Raw genomic sequence first — 16,840 nt, 5'->3', positions numbered from 1 at the left:
TGGCTCCACCTCTGGTTACCCTGTACCGTCCACATCATCACAGTTCAGTGTGCAAGACTTTGCCTTTTTCGTCAATAGCCTCCGCTCGGTGCTCTGCAGCTTAGTCTGTGCTCGTCAGCTATTTGGGCTGTCCTTTGTCATAAGATTTGCTGAATCACTCATGAAAATAACTCCCGAGCAACAGAAATGCTAGTTTAACTGGCACTGTGGTATATTAAAAGGCACAAGGGCATTGTGGCTTAACCTTTTTGCTGGGTCCCAAGAGATGCACATGATGTGAAAAAGGGATCTGGCAGAAACACCAATATTACATTTACAGAATAATCGTCTTGGGATGGTTTGGCCAGGGTTTCCTAATTCTTTAATATCTGGATTTTCTTCACCATTGGCCTTCAGAGGCTTAATTGACAGACGAGATCAGTGGTGATGTGACACATGGTTGAAGTCTTTAACTATGGCCGTAATGGACTAGAAATTTCCCTATTGTTTTACCTCCCAGAAGCCATTGGCCCACTGTGCAATACAGAAAGGTGTTTTCAAGTATTTGGCCATAGGTTTTCACATCGTTGAGGTTGACACTGAGTAAGGAAAACATTATTTCTGATTCCAATATTAAATGGGAAATAAATCCCAGATGTTCCTAAAGAACACTCAGGGAAATGTTTGCTGCCTGGGATTGGTGAAGAAAGGATGGCTTTTGCAACTTGCAATTTCACTGGCTTTTCAATCATTTCCTCATATCCAGCAAAAGGAACCTCACGTTCTTTGAATCATGGCAGAGCTCTGTGGCCTTCAATCGCTCTTTCATGGGGGGCAACATTGTGCTTCCTGACCCACTGATCAGTTGGGCAACTTTAATCTTGAGGTTCTTAAAATTTAAAGGAGGATTAATAACGATGATCTGTTCACTAAATGCCTAAGATCAAATTCATAATAAAGTATTTTATAATGCTTTTCAGCCACGCGGAAGAGCGTGCTGTTTGTGCGTTACACATTCTAAACACACCTGAAACACCACGCAGTGAGGCCCCTGAAATTGGGCTCCCAGGCTTAAGTCCCATGCTAGAATGTCTTCAGTAAGATCTGTTGGTTTGGGGTCTTCTTAGTTTTTAAATAATAACCAGACTGAACTTCTGTGACTAAAGGAAAACTTCACATTAACCATAGTTTATAAAATTTTCAACTACAACCACTAGTTAACCTAAAAACCTTAGTGCATAAAGAACTGAACCACGAAAGGGTTTTGTGCCGGCACTTTGCCTTCTGGTTTCCACTGCAGAGCACAGATTATCAGTAGAACGTGTGCAGTTCAAAGGCATGGTCGTCCCCTTCACACATTAGACACCACTTCGGACCTTGGGGATGATGGGCCCAGTCAAGTCTGCGAGCCTCCTCTTCCTCACTGGAAAGGAATGGAGAGGAGATATAAGCCAGTTGACTGTGTGCGTCGGGAACCATTTCTGTGGCTCTGAGAAAGCCCTGTGAAGCTTCTTGCTAACTTTTTGGTTAGCAAAGTGTGAAGTCTTTCTAAAGGACAGTTACGTGTGAGTTGTGTAAGGGCTCTCCCACTGGTCAGCGTTCACCGATGAGGGTCTGTGTTAGCGCTGACTCATTCATAAATTACTTCTTTTTTTTTTTTTTAATTTTTTTTTTTTTTAACGTTTATTTATTTTTGAGACAGAGAGAGATAGAGCATGAATGGGGGAGGGGCAGAGAGAGAGGGAGACACAGAATCGGAAGCAGGCTCCAGGCTCTGAGCCATCAGCCCAGAGCCTGACGCGGGGCTCGAACTCACGGACCGCGAGATCGTGACCCGGGCTGAAGTCGGACGCTCAACCGACTGAGCCACCCAGGCGCCCCTCATAAATTACTTCTAAGCCGCTGACCACACAGGCATAAAACCCACTTTCTCCACCGCCACGGTTTTTGCTTTGTACACAAGAGGCCCTGCAGTTGAAGCCCTTTCCTCCAGCTCAGATAAGAGCTAAAGTTCAGTTGATCGTAATGAGAGTAGGGTCTTAACCTGCTGGAATCAATTCCCACAGCTCTTAATCAGAGCTCCTGGCCTGCCTCCTGCCTTGTAAAAGTTTCCACCCTGAAGATTACCTTGCAGCGTCTGTGTCCCCTCAGTGTTAACCTTGACATTTTCCCAGGAGCAAGACAATTGAAGCTCAAATACTGTTCACATACAAAGTAGTCAAATGCCATAAAGAGGAAAGCACTAGCCGGGAGGTTGCAGGCTCCAGTCATAACTTATAGGATGACTGGGGAGGGGGAAGGAGGCCCTTTGTTGTAACAAGGGGGAGTGTTTTGAAATGAATTACAGTGTAGGCAGATGAACATCAAGCAGCAGCAAGCTAGATCAGCCACAAGAGAAAGGTCAAAGAGGTCTGTAGAACTGGTGGGTGGCAGTCAAGGGGGCTGCTGGTGTGGCAGAGACAGGTAGCTATTGCAGAAGAGGAAAAAAGGCTGTCTATACTTAGATGTCTTCCAGTTCCCGAGCTGAGCCGGTAGACCTGCGGCCACCAGATCGACGCATACGAGCTGCAACAAGAACCGAATCAGCTTGTGCGTGACACGGAGCATATAAAGCAGAGCCGCCCAGGAAGGCGTGGTTACTCAGGTTGTGGCTGGGAGCAGGGGCACACAGGTCACCCAGTCCAGGGCCTGGAGTTCACCCTGTGCCTGAGCTCCTCCTACCCACCCCTCCACCCCTGTGAGAAGAGTAATGAATGGATGTCGGTGGGCAGTCTCCCACAGAGAAGACACTGCATCCAGCTCAGGTCCTAGAGACTACCAGAATGTCTGACAGCTTGGAAATGTCAGGGAACAAAACCCAAAGAGTGGAAACATTTTGTCCAAAGTGACCAGAGGGTTTACATGAACTAGACTTTTAAGTATCACGTTAGCAAGCATGCTAACACTCAGTACCTCGCTGGAGCTCCACCACCAATTCTGGAATGTGGGCGTTGTTACCGTTCCCACTTACAGATAAGGAAAGTATGGCAGAAAGGCTATGTTTCTTGCTCGAAGTAATAAAGCTGGTACCAGACAGAAACAAGGTGTGTGGCTCATCTGGAGGCTCAGTCCAGCACCTCCCTCAGTACAACCTGGGTCTGTCTACATAGATTTTACACATCTGATCCTCACCAGGACATGAGCTCCTTTTCCCTGGAGAAGAAGAAAAGGTCTCAGGGTCCCTAAGAGCGAGTGGCAGAATCAGGACAGGAACTTGAGTCTCCAGCCCATGGCTCGGGGTACAGATAGGGATCCCAGATTTCTTTTTCCCCCACGTGCCCTCGCCGTGTACCCTGGGCTGGGTCTGTGCAGTTTCCCTAGCTGGCACTCACTCTTACAAGGACTGGATGGGGAGAAGGGCAAAGCGGCCACTTACTCAAGTATTATTTTTCTCCATTTTGAGGATGAAGGAAATTGAGGCCAAGAGAGGGAAGTAACTTGGCCCAAGTCATGGTGAGTATGTGACGGAACTGGAAGTAGGAGCCAAGTCTCCCCATATCTTCCCTCAATTCAGTCTGCTTTTTACTTCCATTAAAGCAAAACCCGTATCATTGCAACTGCCAGACTCATTTACTGTCCAAGCCAGAAGGAATCTCAAGTCTTCTGGGCCAGCCTCTATCTGCTGCTCGAACTCCTTGCACCACTTCCTGCCAAACTTGAACATCTCCATCATGTCTTTGAGAAGAATTTTAGATTCATTTATATATTCAATAGCATGTACTGGGTGCTATTATATGCCAAGCACAAGGATCAGAAATAAAGATCTAGCTTAACAGGGCACCAAGCTATACCAACAGTAAGTTTGATGAAATATTACAAGTACTCAGGTAGCTCTCTATCAACTATGAGGCAGAATGAATGGTGGGGTCAGAAGGATGGCAGGGAACGGGTCCACTGAACCTTGAAGGGTAAAAGGATAGACTGTGGGAAGGGAAAGGTTAGGAGGAATGGCCCTCTACAGGGATACTTTGGCCTGGGTCATTGGGAGGCACACTCAAGCTACCTGGCCTGGTTGGTGCTAATACAGAGCAAGAGGATGGCCTGTCAGAGGTGTCGAGAGAGAAGTCCAGCAGGGCCTCTCACCAAGAGGGGAGGTGGGGGGCACAGGCTCCGAGATCAGGCTGCAGCCCAAACCCTTCTTGCATCCAATGACTGCAGGTATTCTTATCTCTTGCCTCACTGTAGACTGGGGATGATAGTAGGATCTAACTCACCTGGTTGTTGGGAGCCTCACATGTATAAGATAGGAAGTGTTCACAGCAGTGCCTGGCACACAGGAAGCGCTGTGTAAGCATCAGCTATGATCGTTAAGGGTCATGTGGGCCGTGCCCAGGACTCTCCTGACAGCAGTGGGAGCCCAGCAAGTGTACTAAGCAGAGCGACAGAACAAACCTTGGGATGGGCACCCCGTGAGAGATCCTCGCCCTAGAGAAGCTGGAGAGCCCACAGAAGTCGCAGGATGTGAGGCGAATGCGCTGAGGGCTTGACATGAGGCAGGCAAGGGAGGTGGCCAGGAGGTGACTGACCGGCTGGGGAGGGGGCAGCATATAGGGAGAGGCCCAGATTTCTGGCTTGAATGGCTGTGAGGGAAGTTAACACCTTTTCCTGAGATGGTTTTGGGGGAAGATGATGGAATTGATCTGGGGTACTTGTTAGGAAAGTCTTCCTTGAGAATACAGAAGAGAGACTTTCCCATGAAGGAGTGTTTGCTGCCTTTAAACATGTTAATCCTCCTCCCCTCCCCACCTCCACACGTACAGCGGTCTTCACTTGGAGTTGGCAATTCAGATTTCATTAAGTGGAGAGAGCTTCGGGGGCAGATTTACAGGACCTGAGAGCCATGCTTAGCCTCTGAGCTATAAATAGTGTAGAGGGAGGAGTCATCTGAGGTATCGCTGTGGGAAAACATAGATGGGGATCCGCGGCTCCTCCCTGACACCGCCGTAGGCCTGGTGCCCTACTCTCTCTCCACAGGGACACTCTGTTAGCAGCTCGGTGCACAGGATGGGAAGGACCCAAGACACGCCAGTCAGAATGGGTCCTGGAAAGCTGCAGAGGCACTGGCTGACCTCTGGCCTCGGGGATCAATATCCCCCAAGGAAGAGCCCACCCACCCTACAGGCAGGCAAAACCCACTGGAGACTACCAAGTAGGGGGCCAGGAGCCAGCAGAGGCAGGCTTGAGTCAGAAAACTGGAGAGGCTGGGCCCGGTCCGCTCTCCTTGACAGTAAACACTGCTGACCACCACAGTGGCTGGGCAGGGCCTGCAGGAGGCTCTCGGGGATAAAGAAACATTCAGCTGGAAAGCATGGAAGCTTGCTTCATCGGAGCACTGACAGCGGGATGAGAACATGCTGCAAAGAAAGGACTTCTCTTTTGCAGGAGGAGACTGGTATGCTATCAGAAGCAGATGCGTTTCTGTTATAAAAATTAGCAGATGGGCACAAACTGGCCTTCAAAGCTAGAAATACTACTTCACCAAACAACACTCGATGTTGCATGTAATCACTTAAATGACTCTGCTCTAATTCCTTTGGCGGGAAACCCCGAAGGAAGAGCTGCACAGTTCCTTGGGGTGACCCGGAGGCCCATTATTTTTATCACCTGTCAGTCCTGTCCAGGAAACTGCCACAGTCTCACTTCCCACCGGCTTTCATCACCAAACTCCTGGTCCTACCTCTGCCCATTCTGTTCCTTCTGCTTGGAATGCCCTTCCTTCCCTTCTCTGTGAGTTCCTGCTTTTCCTTCTAGGTCTAACTCCCTCTAACAGTCCCTCCAAACCTTTTGGATCTTTGTCTCTCCTATCTAAAATACTAGGTCCCCCCACCAAGAATGCCTCCTGACCTCCCCCACCATCTAGCACTTCCTTGCAAGGCTGGCTAAAGGCCCACTTCCAATAGGGATGTTTTGTTTAACTGGACTCTGTCTTCGCAAGTCACTTCGTCACGTTGTCTGGGTACAGGGTGTAGGCATTCTTGAATTTTTAGGCACTCCCTTGAGTCTTTTCTCTCCTGTAAGGTTGTTTTAAAGGCTCTGGAGTCAAGGAACTAGCCTTTCTGCTCCCTTTATGTCCCCTGGCACAGTCCTGGGACACAAAAGTTGCTCGAAAAGTGCCTGCTGTAATCTCTGGTGTGATTTGGCTGAGCCACTGCCTAGAAGGACAGTCCCTCCCAGGCTTCTGTTTTCCTGTAAGGGAACTGGGGGTGAAGGCCTTCCAGCTCCAGCACCCTAGGGTCCGGCCAGAACCTCAGAAGCTGCTGGAGATAGGAGTCAGGCCTGGGATTTGGAGTCACAGACTCTCAGGACTGGGCGTGTCCCCAAGGGCCAGGTTATCCAACCCACAGCTGATCCTGGTGCCCCTCCCCCACCGCAGCACCCCTGACCTCCAGTCATCTGGAACTTCCGTCCCTAGAAAAGGCCTCCAGACCATTTTGCCACTAGAAGACAAAAGCTGGGTTAGCCCTGGGATAGGCAGCCCTGGGCACAAAAGCAGCTTAATCTAAACTGGGAGGGGAAAATGTCAGGCTACGGCATGTTGGAACAGAACTCAAGGCCTTTAGTGCTGGTTTTGAAGCCAGATCACAGCTGGCCACAAGCATCTAGATTGCTGGCCTTCCTCAACAGTTCAGGGTAGCTATCACCTCTGTTATACAATAATGACTGATAATTATTTGTTTGTGTTTATTTTAAATAAGGGCACTTCAGATAAACCAGGATACTAGGTGCATTTTTGTCTCTTTGTTGTATGGACTTTTCTAGACCCGCAGCTCTAGAAAAAAGTGGCATCTATGTGGCGAGCAATGAATGAATAACTTCTTATAGGTACTGTGGTAGCGCTCTATCAACTGAGGCATAAGAACGATGTGGTCAGAAGGATGGCAGGGAACATGTCCCTCTAGAGCAGGAACCTGTAACTTCAACACCCAGCACCCTACAGGACTTTGACCAACGTTTGTTGAATTGAGTAACTCAATCTAAAGTGTACGTGGTTCTCTGTGCATCGGGTCTGTGCACACACACCTACACACCCCCCTCTATTTTTCCGGGTGTTAACCTAGCCTCAGATTTGAGATGTGCTTTAGTATTAGGCTATTTGCATTTTGCTGAGTGCTCGAAGCAAAAACCAAAACCCCCATGTGTAGAACAGGCTTGAATCTGATCAAAAACTCACTGAAGACCTTTTCCTTTAGAACATATAGTTATTTCATAATCCAATCCCAGAAAGAAGCTCTCATCCTTTTTCTTTCTTTCTGAACTTGTTACACTTCCTTCTCTTTGGTAATAAGAATAATGTAACTTGGTTTGTCTTCTTCCCTTGGTTCTAGAAAACTCACAGCTAAATGTAATGATCAATTATGTTAACATATTAGGCCTCCTCCTTTTCTTGCTGTTTTTCCTTCTTATTTTCCTACAGCCTTAGCATACATAGTCCATTTTGGACACAGTATCAAGTCCTTTTAGCATCCAGCAGGAATACCCATCATAAATAACTATGCACAGAGGTTGAGAACAACAGACGCCTGTAAGTCAGTCAATGACTGATCTCACTTTTCATTAACTGACTTGTATACCTATTGGGCAGATGCTCATAAAAATGTGACATTTTCTTTTGTTTCCTTTTTGGAAAAAAAATAATAACTATGCCTTTAACTGAGAAGAAATGAATGTAACCTGTTTAACTTACATTTTCAACTTTTACCTTAAAGTGCTATGAGGTTTCCCAGGCATGGGGTTTGGGTAGTGGTGCTAGTTGGTGGCTTTGGGGGCAGGGACTAGAGCCAGACCTGATGGTCCTGAGAGGACTCTGAGCTCAGAGGAGGGTATTCAAAGAGGAAAAGACTCACGGTGAGCCTGTGGCCCGCCACATGTCCTCTCACTCAGCCAAACAAGGCACCCAGGGTGCGCTCGGGCTCCAGCCCTGCGCTGTGCTGAGCCCCCCGGGGAGGGGAGGACTGCTCAGTGCAGATGAAGCACCCACAGTCTAGGGGAGGCAGCAGGCCGGGCGCCAATACAGAAAACTAGGAAATGTAACCAAGGTGGTGAGGCTCAAGAAGAGGGCTCCCTTGGAGAAGGTATCAGTGGAACATTCCCTGCCATATCCGCACACCACCCCCACAACCTCCAGGACAGGTGGGAAAGCCACGGGCAGGTTTTTGGGTAGCGCATTTCCACTTACCAAGGTCGTTGTTGTTCATCATTGCGTTGGACGCCCGCAGCCGGGGCCCCTGCTGGGTAAAGTGGTAGCCGAATTTGAGAAGCGTTGCGTTTTTTTCCAACATGTTTACTATCTCCATTTCCACTTTGTTGCCCAGAGGTTGGCTCTTTGGTCAAGAAAAGAACAGGAGTCACTACTCATCCCTTTTGTGCAGGAATCTTTTCTACTAGCAGAAACCCTGCGTGGTGGGCGGGGATTTTAACCACTCCCGACTCCACCCCCAAGAACGGGGAATTGGAAGTTTGGAGAAGGTGAAGGGTCACACACCAGGAGCGAATGAGCTGGGATTCAAACCCAGGCCTGCTGGATGCCAAGAACAGATCTTTTCGTTGCCCCACAGCATCCTTTCTACAAAACTCGAGCAGGAAGGATCTTCAATGAGTCTCAAGGAGATTAAAAATTCCACTGCCCTGGCTATACCCCATATTAATTAAATCCAACTCTCCAGGAATGAGACTCAGGTGTCTGTGGCTTTTAAAACTCCCAGGTGATGTCAATATACAGCCAGGTTTGGTAACCAGTTACTTAGACGAATCCTTTCAATTTCCAAATGAAGGAAATGGAGAGACCCAGAGAGGGGAAAGGATTTGCCTAAGGTCCCACAGTAAGTTGGGAATGCCCAGAGTTCATTTTTCTGAAGCCTCCTTCTGATCATGTTAGTTCCCTACCCCAAGATCTCTAGTGACAAAGATTGAAAGAAAACAAAAGAAAAGGAAAAACCTTACAATATACAATCTTGAGAAGGATATAATGAGGATGTTCAGTCTTATAATAGTGGGGGGAAAGGGAAGCAGCTTAGACATTCATGGAGAGTTGTTCCAATAATATCAAATGATAATTGAGTTTTACAGGAGAACATGACAGATATCAGATGATAATGCAAATCTTTGGTCACAGGCCTGGGAAGATGACCATGAAACAATATGGAGAAAAAAAAGCCCAGTTGCAAAACAGGTCATATTTAAGTAAAGTTACATGGATTTTCCATACACATATATATGCCTAGAAAGAGCCAGCCAGTGTGCTGGTGGTGGTGGGATTTGGGAGAGATTTTATTTTCTTCTTTGTATCTTATTGTTTGAGTTTTCTGTTACTATGTATAATAACACATACAAAATAAACATAATCTTGGGGCACCTGAATGGCTCAGTCGGTTGAGCATCTGACTTCAGCTCAGGTCACGATCTCACAATTTGTGGGTTCGAGCCCTTGCACTGACAGTGAGGAGCCTGCTTCAAAGTCTCTGTGTCCCTCTCTCTCTGAGCCTTCCCTGCTCGTGCACACTCTCTCTGTGTCTCAAAAATAAACATTAAAAAACATTCAAAATAAACACAATCTTTTAAAAAGTTTTTATTTATTTCTGAGAGAAAGAGAGGGGGTGGAGAGAGGGGGGGAGAGAGAGAGAGAGAGAGAGAGAGAGAGCCCAAGCAAGCTCGTGTCCAAGTGGGGGAGGGGCGGAGAGAGCAAATCCCAAGCAGGCTCTGCACTGTCAGTGTAGAGCTCGATCCCACGATCTGACTGAGGTCACATCATGACCTGAGTCAACATCAAGAGTCAGATGCTTAACCGACTGAACCACCCAAGCACCCCTCAAAATAAACATAATCTTAAAGAGATCCGAAAAGACATGGAGAGCAAACTAAACATTACATCAAGGTTTAAAGACCTTCCCCCTCAGGGCAGGAACAAGACAAGAATGTTCACTTTCACTAATACTGTCCTGGGGGTCCTAGCCAGGACAATGAGGCCCCCTTCACCCATCTCACCCCCCACCTCACCCCTCACCTCTGGCAACACCAATTTGTTCTCTATCTATGACCTTGGTTGTCTTTTGGTTTTGTTTTTGCTTAGATTCCACATACAAGTGAGATCCTAGGTATCTGTCCTTCTCAGTCTGACTTACTTCACTCAGCATGATGCCCTCAAGCTTCATCCATGCCTTGCACATGGCAAGATTTCCTTCTTTTTTAGGGCCGAGTAATATTCCATTGCATATATATACACCACATCTTCCATTCACCCCCTGGTGGGCACTTAAGTTGTTTCCATATCTTGGCTACTGTAAATAATGCTGCAGTGGACATGAGGGTGCATATATCTTTCTGAATTAGTGTTTCTGTTTTATTCAGATAAACACCCAGGAGTGGGATTGCTGGATCTTATGGCAGATAGATTGGTTTAATTAACATTTTGAGGAACCTCCATACTGTTTTCCACAGTGGCTGCACTGAGTCACATTCCCACCAGTAGAGCACAAGGGTTTCCTTTTCTCCATATCCTTACCAACACTTGTTATTTCTTGTCCTTTTTATTTTAGGTATTCTAACAGGTGTGAGGTGATAGCTTATTGTGGTTTTGATTTGCATTTCCCTGATGATCAGTGGTGTCGAGCATCTTTTCATGTACCTGTTGGCCATCTGTATGTTTTCTTTGGAAAAATGTCTATTCAGATCTATTTTTTGATCGAATTTTGAAATCTGAATAATTAAATAAAATTTAAAATTCAGTTCCTTAGTTGCACTGGCAATTAGGTCAGTGCAGATACAGAACATTTCCATCATCACAGAAGATTCTTTTCAATGGTGCTCCCCTAGACTGTGAGCCCTTGGATAGCACATAATACCCAGCATCTCCAGGTCAAGGTCAAGGAATTGAACTGAATGGAGGAAACAGGAACACGGTTGATGCACAACAACACAGGAGGGTTGAGAGGACACATTAGCCCACCATCCAAAGGGACAAGCATGTACCACAGTTGAGACTCTTGCTGGAGGACTCCTCCCAGGTACTCTGACTTCACGAGAGCCTGTCTGAGTTCACACGGGGCCGGCAACGCCAAGCTGGGCAGGTAGAGTGACACTGGCAAAGTTCCATCACCCATCTGTCACGGCTCCTGAAAGGGCTGAGAAGAGCTCAGGTCTGTCCTCAGAGGACTCAGCACAGCCCTGGGCTCTGGTCCGCTTGGCCTGGCTAGTAGTACAGGGACCATATAAGGGCCCGAGAAGGAACTGGAAGGTCCTCCGCCCACCCCACTTAGCAGGAAGCCTGGCCTCTCCTTGAGGTCACTTTCCGGGAAAGCTCTATTAGGACTTAGGATGGGCTGGTCTCAGGAAGCACTGATCTCCCCTGAGTGGAGGGGCTTCCAGCATCTTCAAGGGCTGCTTCCGCAGAGCTGACACTCCATGCCACTCGGTCCAAAGCACCAAGCACCCAGTGCAAACTGCCCCCTTTCAACCTCCCTAACCACTGGGGAGGCAGGGCAGGCAGGGACTGGCCCTTCTGTCTTAGAGATGAGTCAACTGAACCCATGTGTTCATGGGAGCTGGACTGTGCTCCCTCTGTTTAATGCCAGAGCCAGGGCTTGACCTTGACCTGACACTGGAAGGACTTCAGAGGATCCTCTAGGCCCACATTCTCAAACTAGGGTCCAATATCCCTGGGATACATGCAGAGGTTTCTGGGCATATTCAAGAAAATACAGGATTCTACTAGATAATCATGGCCAGCCTTCCCAGAGTGTCAATCTTTGACCAAAACTATTATTTTTACATTAAAGAGTAAAATAGAAAATGTGCACACATCTTAAGAAGCGTCACACTTGCTTTATCTCAGGCTGTCCCTCTTCAGCGACTCTGAGACTAGAAGGTCTCAATCATTTCAGATGAGAGAAGAGCCCATGGGGACACTGCCAGGACTAAAACTCTGATCTCTTACTTATTTTTCAAATATTTGTTACTGAGTGATCGTTGTGTGTGAGGCAATGCCATAAGCACTTTTGATAAGCTAACTCATTTTCTCCTCCCCATACATCTATGGAGCATGTACGATTAATTTCATCCTGTAGGTGAGGTACATGAAGAACAGAGTATTAATAAATTTCCCCCAAATCACAGAGCCAGTTGGTTACAGAACCTGGATTTGAACACAGGAGTTTCACTCCAGGGTTTGCTGGTTCCCACCTCACTTGGGTGTAGGGCTGATAACGGGGGCTACAGGCAGATGGGGTTTGGCTCAGAGTGCGGGATCGTGATCTAACCAGTAACAGTGTCTGCACATGGAAGGAACTGTCTGGTAAGGCCATAGACTGCCCGTCCCTGGAGGTGTATGGACAGAGGGCAGGGTGGTGCCTTGGGAGAGTCTCCTAGACGTCATTAGGAGTGGGGAAGGCCTAGGTTCTGTGACCTTTAAGGCCCCTGGGACCTGCATTCTGTGCATCCATGAATGGCTTGCTTGGAGGGCATTAAAAAATTAGGCCACCTGGACAGTGGGTGAGGGGCAGTTAGGAGCCCCTGGACAGCAGAACCCAAGGGCAGGTCATGCCAGGACTAGCCACAGCAGACTCTGGCAGCACAGCCAGGGAGATAAGGGTGGGGAAGAACTCTTGCCACCCCCACCTTCAGATGTGCTTAAGAATTAAACCAATCACTTGGGAATAAATATAATCTCATTATTAAACATTCAGATGATACTAAGACAGATTGAATAAAGTCAGAGAGTTTCCCTCACCTCCCTTATCCGAATCCTACCCCCTTTCTACAGAGTGAGCACCATGGCCAATGGGGTGTGTTGCCTTGGATTGTGTCTATGAAGTATATAATAAAAGTACATGGAGTTTTAAATGTTTTTCTTAAATGGAGTCGTATCATCTGCATTGTTCTGCAACGTGCGTTCTTCATGTAACATTTTCTGGAGATATTTCCAAGTCAGTACATTCAGAGCTTCTTCATCCCTTTGAACGGCTTCAGGGGATGCCCGGATACCGACGGATATTTAGTTCGCTTTCGTTTTCCTCGTTACACGCCAGGCGGCAGTGGCTTTGCAGGGGCGGGAGCCAGTCTTTCGGCTGGACGTGGGGCTGTGGCATGGCTAATGGCTGGGTTCAAAGACAGGCATATTTGGGGTTAAAACTGTGACTGCTCTGCCAAGAGGGTACAAACGCTGACGGGCCCTTCGGCAGTGACAACGGCTCCCGTTTCCTCACACCTTTCCTGTGGCTGAGTATTATCAGTCTGATGAGAAGATGACCAGATTCGCTGGCTTAAGAACCACCAACCAATGCCTGAGGTGGAATTCAGCTGTGGCCTAGAGTGGCTGGCTCTGAGACCCCCATTGTGGCCAGAGGCACCATGGGCATCAAGAAGCTCACTCTGTACATCTGATGGGGCCAATCATGGCCTTTTCTTTGTGATACAGAAGATGTGGGCAACTGGGAATACTTGAGAAAACAATAGAAAGGAGCCCTGGGAATTATCTAGTCCGAGTTGAGTCACAAATGCCGGCTGATATTAAAATTCCTTCAAAATCGCAGCTGCCTAGTTCGGTTCTCCCTACACGCTCCTGGGGATGGGAGCACATCACCTGTGAGGCACCCTGCTCCATCCCTGGGTACCTCTGCTGGTTAGAAAGGTCTTTCTGGCCAAACTGCAGCAAAGGAAAAGAGCCCAGCGGATTCTCACTTTGGTGATTTTAAAGTATATCTGCCAATTCTTTGATCCTCCTCCCTTCCAAAGGCGGAGCCTAATTCCCCACCTCTTGAGGGTGGTTGTGCTTAGTAACTCACTTCTCACAGATAGACCATGGCAGAAGTGACTGTGTAACTTCCAAGGTTGGCTCATAAAAGGCATTTGTGGCTTTCTTCTTTCTCCGCGTTGGATCGTTCGCTCTGGGAGAAGTTGGCTGCCATCTAGTGAGGACACTCAAGCAGACACTCAAGCCTGGTGAAGAGGTCCACAAGGCAAGGAAGTAATCCTGCCAACAGCCATGGAGGAAGCCATCTTGGAAGCAGTTTCTCCAGCCCTGGTCAGGCCTTCAGACTGCACTCTACTGCAATCTTGTCAGAGATCTTGGGCTAGAACCATGCGACCAAACTGCTCCTGGATTCCTGGCTCTCAGAAACTGTGAGCTCATACATGTTCATTGTTATTTTAAGCTGCTAAGTTTTGAAGGGTAATCTGTTACACAGCTATAGATAACTGATACACTCACAGGCAATGCTGAGCAATAAAAGCCAGACACAAAACAGCACATACATGGGATTCCATTTACGTGACATTTAAGAGCAGGCAAAACTTATCTATGGTGATAGAAATCATGACATGATTGCATTTGGAAAGTATTAATTGAGGGGGGAGCATATGAGGTGCTGGAAATGTTCTGTGCCTTGATCTTGGTGCTGATTATTACCCAGGTCTGTGTATTATACAATATATTATTATATAATAATATAACAATTATACAGGTATATAAATCCATATAAATATAAATATAAATATAAATATAAATATAAATCCATTGAGCTGTCCACTTAGGGTATATTTGTTACTATATGTAAGTTACACTTTCATAAAAAGTAAACATAAGTAGAAAAGAAAATAAGGGAGGAGAGGAAGGAGATAAAAAGTTGTTTCCTGCAGGAGCACCTGGGTGGCTCAGTCGGTTAAGCGTCCGACTTCAGCTCAGGTCATGATCTCACGGTTTGTGGGTTTGAGCCCCGCATCGGGCTCTGTGCTGACAGCTCATAAGCCTGGAGCCTGCTTCGGATTCTGTGTCTCCCTCTCTTCTGTGTCTCCCTCTTTCTCTGCCCCTCCCCTGCTTATGCTCACTCTCTCTCTTACTCTCTCTCTCTCTCTCAAAAATCAACAAATTTTTTTTTAAAAAGTTGTGTCCTGCACAGGATACAGCTAGAATCTCTCAGAGGTCAATGCCCCCCAGCCTACTCTTCCACCACCAACTGATCTAATTAACAATAGAAATATCACCTCTCCTTTATTGAGAGAAGACACATTCCAGGTCCATTTTAGAGGTGAGGAAACTGAGGCATTGGTACATTAAGTGACTCCTCCCCACCATTACACAGCAAGAATGTGACAGAGCTGAGGCTTAGCTTGGATTTGATCCTTGTTTGACTTCAAGTGTCAGAGACTTGAAGACAGATAACCCCTGGGTCAGTCTGTCTCCTGTCTGGAAAGCTCTTGGCTTTTCAGAACAGGGTGTAGCCTCCACTGGGGGCTGGACATGGTGCAATATGGTTATGGTCACAAATCTTTATTCTGACTCATGCTGATCTGCGTAGGAAAGTGATTTTTTCAACATCATATTGTTTTTCCCTCATTTCCACTGACTCTATCTCATTTCTCCCTGAGGAGCAAGTTCAGTAAAAGGCCATAATTGGCATTTTGAGGAAGTGATGGTGACACATGCCTGTTCTCCCACAGAGGCTGGGTATTTCCAGGCTGAATTACTTTAGTACACACAGACACAAAAATCGTGCACAAGCCAGGAGCTGCTGCCTAGAAGCTGAATGTATAAGGAACAAAAGAGAGAACATGACTGGTCAAGAGGTCTTGCTCACGTGGTTTCAAGAGTGTGTTTTCCTTTTTTTTTTTTGCAGACAAAAGTCATATTCATCCTATCCTCATTTTTTTTTTAAATTTTAATGTGTATTTATTTTTTGAGAGAGAGAGAGAGATAGAGCACAAGCAGGGACGGGGCAAGAGAGAGAGGGAGACACAGAATCCGAAGCAGGCTCCAGGCCCTGAGCTGTCAGCACAGAGCCCGACGTGGGGCTCGAACCCACAGACCGTGAGACCATGACCTGAGCCAAAGTCTTGCGCTTAACCAACTGAGCCACCCAGGCGCCCCCTATTCATCCTCATTTAAAAGAAAAATTTAGCCAGCTGTCATGAGTGTATAATCTAAAGGGGGTGTCACCATATGTGAAAACCTTCAGGATCTTAGTCCAGTGTGGCTTTTGTTTTCTTTCTTTCTTCCTTCCTTCCTTTCCTTTTTTTTTTTTTTTTTAATTTATTTTTGAGAGAGAGACAGAGCATGAGCAGGGGAGGGACACAGAGAGACAGAAACACAGAATCTGAAGCAGGCTCCAGGCTCCGAGCTGTCAGCACAGGGCCCGACGCAGGGCTCGAACTCGTGAACAGTGAGACCATGACCTGAGCATGACACTTAACCGACTGAGCCACCAGGTGCCCCTTGTTTTCTTTCTAAATTTATTTGCGCTAGGAAGCTAATCCAATCTGGGTAAACAAGAAAATGCAATCTATTCCTTTAGCCTCATTTCAAAATATGAAGTATATCCTCACTGTCAAATATTGGAATGAAATGTGAGAAATCCAGCCAATACCCCCCAGACATTGCACATACCTTTATTTGGTGAAGGGTCATGTTTCAAGGGGAGACCTTGTCTGTTCTGAGGGGCAGGGAGAACCCTGTGCCCTGGGGTCCTAGGGAAGGGCCTACTGGGGGCGGCTTTGATGGGAGTAAGGAGGGCAAAACAAGAGGGACAGAGAATCACCATTTGGATTTGGCCAACTTGGGATGGAGACGGCTGGCAGGCACCCCATATGTGGCCCCTGCTCCTGGGGGCTGAGGGTCTCTCCCGTCCACCCGTAAATGCAGCCCGTCTGGAAGGTGGGATACCTCAGTTCTGGCCCAGGTCTGACACTAACTTGATCCGTGACCTCAGCACGCCCCATCCCTTCTTTGATCCTCAATTTCTCCACCTGCAAAAGGAGGGCTGGGCTAGATGTTTCCTCAATGCCCTCATCTGGGTCAGGACCTCTCTGCCCCCTCCCACCCTCACTGCCGGCTCAG

The 16,840-nt window shown here is 47.3% G+C and overlaps 1 protein-coding gene across 2 annotated transcripts in view; it reads right to left on the bottom strand.

Moving 5' to 3' along the window:
* Positions 1–78: 78 nt before the first annotated feature.
* TMOD1 (tropomodulin 1) overlaps positions 79–16,840 on the bottom strand; it is an 86,225-nt gene continuing 69,463 nt past the window's right edge. For both annotated transcript variants that reach the window (XM_049626943.1, XM_049626951.1), the window contains exons 9-10: positions 8,195–8,339; positions 79–1,402 (exon numbers count right to left, since the gene is read on the bottom strand). In XM_049626943.1, the coding sequence (XP_049482900.1) occupies positions 1,338–1,402; positions 8,195–8,339 (210 nt within the window). In that variant the 3' untranslated portion in view covers positions 79–1,337. The remainder of the gene's footprint in view (positions 1,403–8,194; positions 8,340–16,840) is intronic.

The sequence above is a fragment of the Panthera uncia genome, chromosome D4, assembly GCF_023721935.1.
Source record: "Panthera uncia isolate 11264 chromosome D4, Puncia_PCG_1.0, whole genome shotgun sequence".
Taxonomy (NCBI): Eukaryota; Metazoa; Chordata; class Mammalia; order Carnivora; family Felidae; genus Panthera; species Panthera uncia.
The sequence above is the reverse complement of the archived record's forward strand: the minus strand, read 5'-3'. Positions and strand labels throughout refer to the sequence as shown.